This window comes from Crocuta crocuta, unplaced genomic scaffold, assembly GCF_008692635.1.
Source record: "Crocuta crocuta isolate KB4526 unplaced genomic scaffold, BGI_CrCroc_1.0 scaffold279, whole genome shotgun sequence".
NCBI classification, from domain to species: domain Eukaryota; kingdom Metazoa; phylum Chordata; class Mammalia; order Carnivora; family Hyaenidae; genus Crocuta; species Crocuta crocuta.
Genome location: NW_027551570.1, coordinates 6,865,021 through 6,878,270, shown reverse-complemented (window position 1 = coordinate 6,878,270; position 13,250 = coordinate 6,865,021). Strand labels below are relative to the sequence as shown.

The 13,250-nt window shown below is 37.8% G+C and overlaps 1 protein-coding gene across 1 annotated transcript in view; it reads right to left on the bottom strand.

Annotated features, from left to right (window-relative positions):
- COL6A6 (collagen type VI alpha 6 chain) overlaps window positions 1-2,016 on the bottom strand; it is a 108,313-nt gene extending 106,297 nt beyond the window's left edge. The window contains exon 1 of the mRNA XM_077750917.1: window positions 1,956-2,016. Coding sequence (XP_077607043.1) covers window positions 1,956-2,016 — 61 coding nt within the window. The remainder of the gene's footprint in view (window positions 1-1,955) is intronic.
- Between the last annotated feature and the right edge of the window lie 11,234 nt (window positions 2,017-13,250).

The window sequence follows — 13,250 nt, the reverse complement described above, 5'->3', positions numbered from 1 at the left end:
TTATATAAAGAGAATAAAACACTTAATTGAGAATCGCAACGCTTCGACTTTGGGTGGAGAAATCTGAATGATGCTCTATCATTGTGATTCCTCCTTAAGCAGTGTTAACAGTGATCTGATTGACTTACAAACATACTAGTTTTGTATTCCCCAGTGTTAAATTGATGAAATTTTAAAAATCCCTAAAAACCATTAAAATGTGGTAAATTTAAAGTTCTTTATAATATTTTGTGGTGAATCATATGAATGATCATTATAATGCTCACATATGTAAAAGGTGATAGAAACCAGTATGCCTTAAGCTAGGAAAGGGATTACAATTTTAGTTTCCTTTAAAAACAATTTGTATATAGGAATATAATAACTATGCTGAACTCTTAAGGATTCATTCAGTGCCTGGTTCAACACTAGGTGTGTAGAATTAGAATTTGATGTGATCAGGAATTGCTGGGTTCAAGCACAAAATATTGTTTATTGGTGATCTGCTCATTTGAATGCAGAGTTCTCACCACTCTAGGAGAAGATCTAGGTCTTTTCCGGGATAGAGAGGGAAAGGTCTGGGTATCCGATGGTGTATATTTAAGAAAATATAGTGTAACTGAAAAAATAACAGAAGTCCTAACTTTTTTTTTTTAATCAGCTAACTCCACCTGCCCTGTCAAGCCATTCAACATACTTGCGCTTCAGGTTCCTCACCTTTTAAATGAGTGGATTCAACTAGAAGATATGTAAAGTCCTTCCTCACTTTGAGATTCTGATGAACTGAAGTGGTTACAAGATAAATTCTAATCAAATTAAGATAAATTCCATCTCTCTCTAGCAGTCCACACCTGCTAGGAAACCAGTGTTGGCACCCCTGTGTGTGATTTCCTTTTTTTTTTCTCCCCAATTTCATTTTCTTGATAGCAGTCTGGTTGAGGCATGATGGATAACATTCCATCTTGTCTTCTAAATAACCTAATTTCAACCAGTTTGAGATTTTTTTGACAATCATACAGCCAGCAGTGTCTTAGGGGAAGAAATGAGGGTCAATCAACATGGTCTTCCAAGAAAAGGCCAGAATCCCTACAAGGACTGTCAGGGGAGCCCTGCGCAGGATGGCTTGACTTGTGACCAAAAGTGACCTTTCTGTTTATGAATAACCCCCCATATCTTGTATGGAGAAATGGAATGTGGACAATTGGCACAGGAGACAGATTCAGGTTCTGTATGGCTCAGCATTATGTCCGAACTGTGCAACACTTGGGGGAAAAGCACTGCCTCTCTTTAAACAACTTAATATCAAACCCAGTGAGACATCAAAGGAAAATGTTTGCAGAATGAAGTCTAGTTTATTTTTCAGAAAACTTTCTTCCAAGGTCAGAGTCCTTGAGAAAGCTGTGAAAGCCAATATAGGTGGCCCTGACCATGAAGTGACCAGTAGAAGAATTCACTATTTTGAGGTGGTAAGGGACTGAAGAGTAGACCAGTATTTTCACTTCATGTCCACTGGACAAAGATTGCTGACAGACAGTAAACAGCTATGGAGCTTTCTCTTCAGAGCAAAAGCACTTTCTTTACAATAAGCTAACAGTTTATATGGGAGCAGCTCTGGATACTTAACTAAGACAATGTTTTGGCACAAATGAACTAGGAAGAAACATTCCAAATGTTCCAGGCCTGAATCTAATATTAGATGATAGAATTTTAATGCAACCTCCCAAAAGGCCTAAGGGGTTGAAACTGAGGACAAAATAATAGCTCTCATATCTTTCTATCATAACTAAGGAATAAGGTCCAGAACAAATGATCTTTAAAGGAGCACCGGGTAACATCAAAAACAATTGAGCTACCATCTATACCTTTACCACCATCAAAAGCAAAGCAAAACTCTTAAATTTTAAGCAGGTCAAACTCCTATCTGTTTTCCATAATGAAAATTAAGGAAAAGAATGGTTTCCACTTTTTTTACTTACCAGGATCTTTGTTCATAGAGACATGGGAACAAAGGATTATAAGGAACAAAATCAGCAGCATTTTCCTGTTATGACCTATAAAGTCTCCAACTTGAAATCTGAAAAGGTAAAAAAACAAACACCTAAAACTGTTGTGGATACTATTTTGTAATCAAGACATACAAATAAGAGAACACAAAATTTTATAGCAAACTGGGTGCAATAGAAGGCAGAATTTCTGAGGTTCCCTGACTTTCCATTCTGTGAAGAGCCTTAGAGAAAAAGATCCACAAAATTTCACACAATCACAAAAGTTTTTCCTGGTCCAAGACCCCGTAGAAACATGAAATTTTGGATTGTCAATGGAGGTAGCCAGATGCATTCTAGTTCCAACAATATTTTGTGTCTCTATTAGTCATTTTCTCTGTACCCTTGTATTACTCTTGGTCCACTCATTGCCAAGACAATTCAGAGTTCATGGTTGGGACACAGTCTAAAGACAGGATTTATAATTTCTCCATCATGAACATGTAGGTGTGTTTCATATTTGAGCAGTAAGTATTTTTAGATGTGGTCAAAATCCTGTCTTTTCCCCTTTCCTACATTAGAGAGGTAACCATTTTCCCTTAATTTTAAATTTGAGAGAAGACATAAAAGTAGTGATTCTCCATATTCCATACAATGTCTTGCTCCTCAAAATGTCTCAATTTGTACCATTTTGCTTCCAACTACCTAGAAGTGCATGAGGCAAGGGTTTTCCAATTCTATTGACCTAAAGAATCTTCATTCACCTATAATTATTCATTTCATAGAATGAAATAAAATATTGAAGATATTGAAAATAAATATTTTCACAAAGCAGGTTGGGTGCATTTATTCACTCATCCATTTAATGAAAAATTAATTGACCCATATTAATAAACTAGCATCTCTGTTTCTTTCTTAGTTCTTACCCAAATATGAATTTGCAATATTATGTACAGCTGTCTCACTCCTTGTCAGGCAGGCTCCCAGTGCTTAGTACTCCATCCCTTCAGAAAAGGGACCTGTGCCACGAGAAATTCCATCCCCATTTCCTCACTTACTCCATCATCCCTCTGACATTCTGGAATTTGGGACTCTGTTCTTTCATAAGAAGCCTAGATGAATAAACTTTTCAGGCTGTAAGTCAATTTATCAATTCTATTCCGAGTTAATCAGTAAACTGGAAGAGACTCATAAAAGGTTGTTTTTAGTTCAACCCTTTCATTTTAGAGGAATGTTAGCCATAGTGGATTGCCCCAGATTAAAACCAAGTCATAATATCTATACACATTTCCTACTAATACATGTAACAACAGCAAATCCTACCATTTGTTGTGCCTTTAGTGCAAACTGCTTCACATTTGTTCTTCTGTTTGATATTGGTAACAAACATAGTAGCAAGTGATATTATTCTTATTTTGCAGATAAGGAAACAGATTCATAAAGGGGACATAATTAATGGTCTCAAAGTCACATTGATAAAATGGGCTGTAGTTGGGCATAGAGCCCACATCAGTCTTACTCTAAAATCAGTCCTTGCAAACTCTGTTATCCCAAACTCAACACTGTGAACATGAAAAGCGTCTCCAAGTTTCTTTCTGAAAGTGAAAACCTGGATAGAACTGTGAGGATTAGGTAAGGTCACGATAATCCCAAAGAGGCATGAAGCATCTGGAAATGTCCCAATGCAGATGATCAATACCAGTGATACAATAAAAGTTGAGTTCTCTGGAATAGCACCTTATGAAATAATTTTCTCATATCCCTGAAATGGATTTCAAAATCTGGTGTGTTGTAAGGACACAGAGTGTGGAAGGCCACACATGACAGCTTCTCTTGAAGTGCATGTGGGCTCTGCTTGGTGTGTGCAGTAAGACTAATGGAGGGCTAAGCCTCTAAGTTCATGGATAGAAGGCCTGGGATCATTTTTACCACATCAAAACATGGATGAACTGCATATAATCTGCGTGCTGTTCTACTCCCAGACATGGCCAGGATTTATATAAAATTTTTAGACTATCTGAATATTTAAAATAAATTTTAAAAATACTTGAAGACATAGAGGGAGAATAAAGAAACAACAGATAATTTAAATTCATTGTACATTCTTCTTAACAGTGAGATTGACTGCTTGTTACAGAAATATTGTCAAAGGTACAGTCTCTTTAATCTAAATTTTGTTGTAATTCATTTATTACAAATCAAAAAAACACTGAGGCCAATATACTTCTGGAAGTTATATGCGATAAAAAGCTTTTTTAAAAATCTGGATCCCTGTAAACTTTCTGTTGATAAGGTAGAAGGTTTCCAATTTAAACCACAGCTGCAAGAGCAACACAGCCACCAAACATTTGGCTTCAAACCCAGAATGTTTAGAACTTGTGCAACACCTCTCTTGAGGCTATTAAGAACCAGGGGTTTCAGGGAGACCTCTGCCCCAAGCAAGCCAATTCATAATCTAGGACATATCTTCAAAAAATATTAACAGCCTGAAAGGGATACTAAAGAGACTTCAGCACAATTAAGATAAATGCCATTTTTTCCTTTAAAATAAGCATGCAGGATACATCATTTCTAAGCATATGGATTGTGTTTTTCTTCAGAAACAAGAATACAGTCAGCTGTTGCACTGTAAAAACCATACTGGGTCTGTGTCACAAAGGTCATTACAAATTGCCATTTGCACATCTTCACTACCAATTGCCATTTGTGCATCTACCTCCACCCTCCATCTCTTGACGTTTCCCCTTCCTGGAGCCATGCTACTTCTCAGAAGCCAAAAAGTAGAAAGAAAAATATCCTAAGGAAGACTTACATTCACACTGAAATGCTGCAGCATAAATCCTTCCCATACAGTAGGCACAAATAAACACCGAACCAATAATGGTAAACAAAACACGCAATACAAAACACGCAAGCCCTCATGAGGCAAGCAAATCACCTTGTTTTACTAATAATGTCATGTTTTTCCCAACTGCATTTTCTGGAATCACAAGAAGAGGCTGTATATATTGATCATATTGAACCACGTCATTATGACCCTGCCATTTTGTAAAAAGGACACTCATGTGTTGAGGAAAGAGCACAGACTACAGTATCATGACTTGGGTTTCACTCTGTTCCTTAGTGGTTGTGTCACTGGACATCCCGCCTCACTTCTGTGGGTTCCAAATCTGATGCACAGGGGTCACTTCCTCTAAATTCTAGCATCTCCACACATTAATGGTTTTCTGATCTAATAAATAGTACCAGAAGAAAAAAAAGTGACCAGTGAAGCTAAGAGCACATTGAAATATAAAGTACATGTTCTGAAACAGTCTTATGGATGAAAGTGCCCCTCAGACAACCACCTTTGCAGATATGGTCCTGTGTTAGAGGGACTAAGACTGCAAGAAAAGTAGTAGGTCTGATTTATTGGCCCTTTCTGGGTCGGAAATGATGCTGGAATCCTTCCAGGCCCAAGAACACCAACTTAAGGGGACTAAAATTTCAGTAAGGCAAAGCTTATTTTATTTAAGCTGGGAATTAAATGCCAAGCTTAAAAATAAGGTAAAGTATAGAATAAAGTTAAAAGGAATATACAGATACTAAAGTACTAAAAATTTGACCAGAAATCAGCAAACTAAAAAACAAAGCTAAACGAAGATTTGAAAACATGTACCTCATAAAGACTGATCAAAAAAAAGATGGCATAAGTAGATAATAATTATATGAATGAAAAAGGAGACATATCTGTAAGACAGACTTTACAAATTGAAATAGCAGGGGACCTGGGTGGCTCAGTCGGCGAGGCGTCCGACTCCGGCTCAGGTCATGATCTCATGGTTCGTGGGTTTGAGCCCCACATCAGGCTCTGTGCTGACAGCTAGCTCAGAGCCTGGAGCCTGTTTCAGATTCTGTGTCTCCTTCTCTCTCTGACCCTCCCCTGCTCTCTCTCTCTCTCTCTCAGAAATAAATAAAACATTTAAAAAAATTGAAACAGCAGTTAAAAATATTCACAGGGATATCCAAGCTTACATGATTTTACTGGCAATTCCCAAGCTTTCAAGACACACATCATTTGCATCTTCTACAAATTCTTTCAGAGATCCGAAAAAGAGGAATATTAGCCATTTCCTTTGGGGGGGGGCAGTAAAATATTGTTATGTAAACTAGACAAAGACAGTATGAGAAAGGAAAACAACATCCATTTTTCTTATGAATATAAATAACAATAGTCGAATTATGGAAAGAGCCCAAATGTCCATCAACTGATGAATGGACAAAGAAGATGTGGCACACATACGCGCAGGCGCACGCGCGCGAGCGCACACACACACACTCACAAAACAGGATATTACTCAGCCATTAAAAAGAACGAAATCTTGCCATTTGCAATGACATGGATGGAGATAGAGAGTATTATGCTAAGTGAAGTAAGTCAGTCAGAGAAACACAAATACCATATGATTTCACTCGTGTGGAATTCAAGAAACAAAACAGATGAACACAGGGAAAAAGAGAGGCAAACCAGAAAACAGATTCTTAACTATAGAGAACAAACTGAGGGTTACTGCAAGGGAGAGGGTGGTGGGATGGTTTAAATGGTTGATGGGTTTTAAGTAGGACACTTGTTATGATGAGCACTGGGTGTTGTAAGTGATGAATCACTTCTTAATTCTCTTTACCTATTTCACCTATCTATCCTCCCACCCGCCTCCCTCTGGCAATCACCAGTTTTTCTCTATATGTAAAGGATTGTTTTATGTCTTTTGTTTGTTTGGTTTCTTAAATTCCACATATGTGTGAAATGATATGTTACTTGTATTTTTTGTCTGATATATTTCATTTAGCAATAATACCTTCTCAGTCCATCCATGTTGTTGCAAATGGCAAGATATCATTCTTTTTTGTAGTTAATATTTCATTGTGGATATGCACACATCTTCTTTATCCATCTATGGATGGACACTTGAGTTGCCTCTGTATCCTGGCTATTGTAAATAATGCTGCAATAAACATAGGGGGACACAGATCTTTTCTAATTAGTGCTTTCCTTTTCTTTGGGTAAATATCCAGCAGTAGAATTACTTGATCATATGGTAATTCTATGTTTAACTTTTTGAGGAACCTCCATACTGTTTTTCACAGTGGCTACGCCAATATGCATTCCCATCAACAGTACATCATAAAGCTACTAGAGGAAAACATAGGTAATAATGTCTTTGACATAGCTATAGAAACATTTTTCTAAATATGTCTCTTCAGGCAGGAGAAACAAAGTAAAATTAAACTATTGCCACCACACCAAAATAGATTTTGCACAGAAAAGGAAACAAACTGACATGGCAATCTACTGAATGGGAGAAGATCTTTGCAAATAATATACCCAATAAGGGGTTAATATCCAAATAGATAAAGAACTTACACAGCTTGATACTGAAAGACCCCCAAATGATCTGATTAAAAAATGGGCAGAGGACCTGAATATAGATTTTACCAAAGAAGACATCCAGTTGGCTAAAAGACACATGAAAAGATGATCAACTTCATTCATCATCAGGGAAACACAAATCAAAACCACAGTGAGATACCACCTCACATAGTCAGAATAGCTAAGATAAAAAAGACCAGAAATATTAAGTATTGGTGATGATTTGGAGTAAAAGGAACCCTCAAAACCTTTGGTGAAAAGTACTCTTTAAAATAAGTAAACATAAGAATTTTGCTATGTTCTAGCAAAATTAAATCCATAAGGATTGTAAAAAAGAGCAAGAACACATAAGATTGTCATTGTTAAGTGACATGATTGTGTACATCTATACCCAATTATCAAAAATGGCAAATATTTGAGGTCTTTTCATATAACATCAAGATATAAAAGCCAATTGCATTTCTATATATCTATAATAACTAGAAAATTTCAGTGTTTCTATGAGAGTCAAGTTAAAATAACAACATATCAGATGTCAAGAAAAACAGAAACTGATGAGCTAAAACCTCCAGGGGAACCAGTGGCTGAGGTAGTAAAACCTGAACTGTAACTGACAAACTGCTGAAGGCTCCATGTGGACAAGTCTGAGGCATAAAAACTCCAGGAGGACTCAGTCAGTCATTAGGGGCCCCACACTTGTGTGAGTTTTGTCTTGGAGTTCTACCAGGCTTTCATAGAGAATATTTGAGAAAGATATTCCCCTGCTTCTGGCAGGGATGAAGAAAAAGGAACCATTCTGAAATACAGCACAGTGTTCTGTTCTTTTTAAAAAGGTCTGTCCTCATGAAAAACTCTAACCAGAGCCTAACCAGTAAGGTTTTACTAGAGCCTAACTAACCTAGGGGAAGGGAAATAGGCAATTCCAGTCCACTCTAGTCTTTCATGTGGGAAAAGGAAAATACTCAATCCCCATCACCATGGTCTNGGGTGCAGGCTCACTAAAAGACTGATACATGCTCATACCTAAAGAACACTCCCCTTCCCTCCACACCTTAGCACCATGTTGCTACAAGCCTTTTTGACAGTAGTTCCTTTTACACAGTACATCGTATCTCGCTATTAAGAAAAATTCAAGACCTACTAAAAGACAAAAATCCAGAGTTTCAAGAGACAGAACAAGAAGAACTAGACAGAACTAGACTTGGATATGATAGGGTCATTAGAATTATCAGACCACGAATCTAAAACAACTGATTAATATGCTAAGGGCTCTAATGGATAAAGTAGACAGAATGCAAAAACAGATGGCTATATATGGAAAGAGAGATGGAAATTCTAAGAAAGAATCAAAGACAACTATACAAGATGTGATATACATGTAATGGGAATGCCTGAAGGAAAAGAAAGAGAAAAAGGAAAATAACAATGAAATTGAAACATTAAAATAATAACGACTGCGAATTTCCCCCAAATTAACACCAGACACCAAACCACAAATCCAGGAAACTCAGAGCAGAATAATGCTAAAAATCAAACAAAAACCTAACCCAGGCATATCAAACAGAAAATCAAAGCTAAAGAAAAAGTCCTGGGGTGCCTGGGTGGCTCAGTTAGTTGAGCATTTGACTCATGGTTTTGGCTCAGGTTCATGGGATTGAGCCTCACAAATTGGGCTCCACCCTGGCAGTGGAGAGGCTACTTGGGATTCTCTCTCTCTCTCTCTCTCTCTCTCTCTCTCTCTCTCTGCCTCCCCCATGCTCAGATGTGATTGTGCTTGCTCTCTGTCTCTCAAATTAAATACATAGATAAACTTTTTAAAAGTCCTGAAGTAAGCCAGAAGGAAAAATATCAGTTTACCTATATAGGAGTAAAAAATTATATCTGACTTCTTAGAAATCACACAAGCAAGAGAGTACAATATTTAAAGTAATGAGGGGAAAATCCACCAACTTAGAATTCTTCATCCTACAAAATTATCCTTCACAAGTGAAGGAGATATACTTTGAGACAAAAATTGAGTGAACTGATTGCCAGTAGATTTGCCTTGCAAGAAATGTTAAAAGAAGTTCTTCAGAGAGAAGAAAAAGGATATAGGTGAGAAAGATATATTCATAAAGAGAAGAACATTGGAAAAGGAATAAATAAAAGTAAAATAAAAACTATTCTTGCTCTTATTTAATCTAAGAGATAACAGTTTGTTCAAAATAACAAGGTGTTCAATTATGTGTGCTGTACATATATATGCTCATGTATTTGTAAAATTAATGTCCATAATGATACAATGAATGGGAGTGAGGAATTAGAATAATTTTGTTATTCTAAGGTACTCACACTACCTGTGAAGTGGGATAGTGCTGTATGAAAGTGCATTTGCAATAGTTGTACATATATTTTTTAAACTCTAGTGTAAACACTGAAAACTTTTTTAAAAAGTGCATGCTAAGAAAGGGAGAAAACGCAATCATAAAATGCTTAATTAATCATCAAAAGGCATAAAAAGACTGAAAGACAAAAATAGGACATCATTGGTCTAAATGCACCAATTAAAAGACAGATTGTCAGAGTTTATCAAAAGACAAGACCCAATTATATGTTACCTACAAGAAACCTCTTTAATTACAGGCACAAATTAAACGTAAATGGATATAGAAAAATACACCATTCTAGCAATAATCAAAAGAAAGTGGGAGTAGCTACATTAATTTCAGACAAGAGCAAGAAAGTTTATTGGGAATAAAAAGGGGCATTGCATAATGATAAAAGGGTCAATCTTCTAGGAAAACATATGAATCCTTAGCATGTATATATCTAACCAAGTATGATAATACATGAGGCAATAACTGATAGAATGGCAAGGGGGAAATAGATGATCTACTAATATAGCTCAACAACCCTCTGTTGAGATGGACAGATTTCAGCAGACAGAAAATTAACTAGATATAATGAGTATCTATAAAACTACTTCAGTGAACAGCAGCAGAATACACATCTTCCTCAAGCTCACATAGGTCATTCACCAAGAAAGACCACATTCTTGGCCATAAAACACCTTAAATTTAAAAGAATAGAGGGGCACATGGGTGGCTCAGCCAGTTAAGTGTCTGACTTTGACTCAAGTCATGAACTCATGGTTTGTCAGTTCAAGCTTAATGTCCAGGCTCTGCACTGACAGTGAGGAGGCTGCTTGGGATTCTCTTTCTCACTCTCTGCCCCTCCCCACACGTGTACATGCAGTCTCTCTCTCTCAAAATAAATACAAAAGAATAGGAATCATACAATGTATGCTCTCAGGCCACAGTGGAATGAACTAGAAATCAGTAACAGAAAAATACCTGTAATATCCCTAAGGATCTGGAGATTAAACAACACACTACTAAAAAACACATAATCTAAGAAAAAAGTCTCAAGAGCAATATAAAAATATTTAGAATAAAAGTACAACTTATCAAAATTTGTACGATGTGGTGAAAGCAGGACTTAGAGGGACCTTCACAACACTGGATATATATAACAGAAAAGATCTAAAATCAATAATCTAAACTTCTTAGGAAACTAGAAAAAGAAAAATTAAACTCATAGTAAGCAGAAGAAAATAAAAAATGGAGCAGAAATCAATGAAATTAAAAACAGGAAATCAACGGAGAAAAATCAACAAAACCAAAAGCTGGTTCTTTGAGATCAAGAGCATTCATAATCCTCTAGCAAGGCTAAATAAGAAAAAACAAGAGAGGATGCACAAATTACTAGTATCAGAAATGAAAGAGGGGATATCACTACTGAACTCATGGACACTAAAAGAATAAATAGAGAAATGTTATCAACATCTATGCCCTCAAATTTCCAAACCTAGAGGAAATGGACCAGTTCATTAAAAGACGATTTGTCAGGGGCGCCTGGGTGGCTTAGTCGGTTAAGCGTCCGACTTTCGCTTAGGTCATGATCTCGCGGTTCGTGGGTTCGAGCCCCACGTTGGGCTCTGTGCTGACTGCCAGCTCAGAGCCTGGAGCCTGTTTCAGAGTCTGTGACTCCCTCTCTCTCTGACCCTCCCCCGCTCGCGCTGTCTCTCTCTCTCTCTCTCCTAGAAATAAACATTAAAAAAAAAAAAGACGATTTGTCAAACTCACACAAGAAGAAATCAGACAACCTAAACAGGCTCACTAAATTCACTAAAGAAATTAAACCAATGGTTTATAACCTTTCCAAATAGAAAGCACCAGGCCCAGATAAGTTCCTTGGTGAAACCCAACTTATCTTAAGGTAAGAATAAGGTTAAGTCTCTACAATCTCTTCAAGAAGATAAAAGCAAATAGAGTAATTCCTAATTCATTTTATGAAGTTAGCATTGCCTTAATACCAAAATCTAATAAATACATTATAAGAAAACAATAGACCAATATCTCTATGAAAACAGATGTGAAAATCTGATACAAAATATTAGCAAATCCAATCCAACAATGTATGAAAAGAATTATACACTGTGACCAAATGACACTTATTCCAGTATATAAGGCTGGTTCAACACTTGAAAATCAATTAATGTATTCTATCGCATTGAAGAAAGAAGAAACATCACATGATCATATCAATAGACACAGAATTATCATTTAACAAAATTTAACACCTATTCAGGGAGGAGGGGCTAAGATGGCAGAAAAGCATGGAAGTTTTTTTTTAGTCTCTGTCTGGGAAATGCAGCCAGATCAACACTAAACTGTTCTGCATACCTAGAAAACTGATTTGCAGATTAACACAACAATTTGCAAAACCTGAACCACAGAACTCAGCAGGTACCTGGTACAGAGAGGTGAACTCAGAGAGAGAGAAACTCGGAGGGCAGGGAGTTGTTTTTGCTTGCAGAGAGAGGATGAAAATGGGCAGGGCGGGTGGGGGAGGGAGTATGGGAAAAGCACCCCCCGACCACCACCACCAAAAGTAGCTGCAGAGAAAGAGCAAGAGTAGAAACAGACGAAAGAGAATGAACAACAAAGGGAGAAAGGAGTGAGCTTCAATTCCATGAAGACTCTATAAACAGGAAGAGCTCAGAGTCTGAAATGCCACAGCTCAATACCTGGTGGCGCTCTGGTGGGAAGGGCGAATCTCTGGGAGAAGAGAGTGAGGTCCCAGGGGTCCTCTGGCCAAAGGAAGAGACGGTTCCCCTGCTGGGAGGACATTTGAGAGGTGGTGCAGCCTACCCACAGGCAAAGTTCCCAGTGGACCCTGGAGAACAACTATATTTGCTGGTGTTGGAGGGAGGACATTAAAGGGTGAAGCCTGGTGCCAGATGTGTGTTGTAATTTTTCATAATCCCTGAAACACTGCAGCTAAATGATTACATGAACTTTCTCTGGGGAGGGCTGGTGCCAGGCCACAGTCTCTGGGCAGTGGCAGTGGCATGGTTTTGTGAATGTTCCTGAAGGTGGGCAGGTACCCATCAATTGTTCAGCAAGACCTTCCCCCAGACAGTCAGAATGGGTCAAATCCACAGTCTCTCAGAAGTGAAAGTTTGGGGAACACACTCCATCTGAGATAAAACTCAGGAGGGAGGTGCCACCTGGCAGCCTGATGGCTTGGTCATGGAAAGTGTAGAGGAAGGGAGTAGATGGAAGCCAGAATCAAAGGAGGGGTTATTATTTGCCAGTTGGGGAGAGTATAGAGTTCTGACACTAGAAACTGAGTAGCTGGGTGACACCATTTTCAGCCCTCCCGGGCATGCGCATACACATCTACATATGCCACAACAATCCACCCCAGTAAGCTAAGCAGTGCCACCAGGTGGAAAACGGAGTCGTTACACTAAGGCCCACCTGAGTGGGCCAACTGCGCTCTTGAGGAACACCACAAGTATCTCCCCTTGCTTAGTTTATAGACTATAAAGTGCT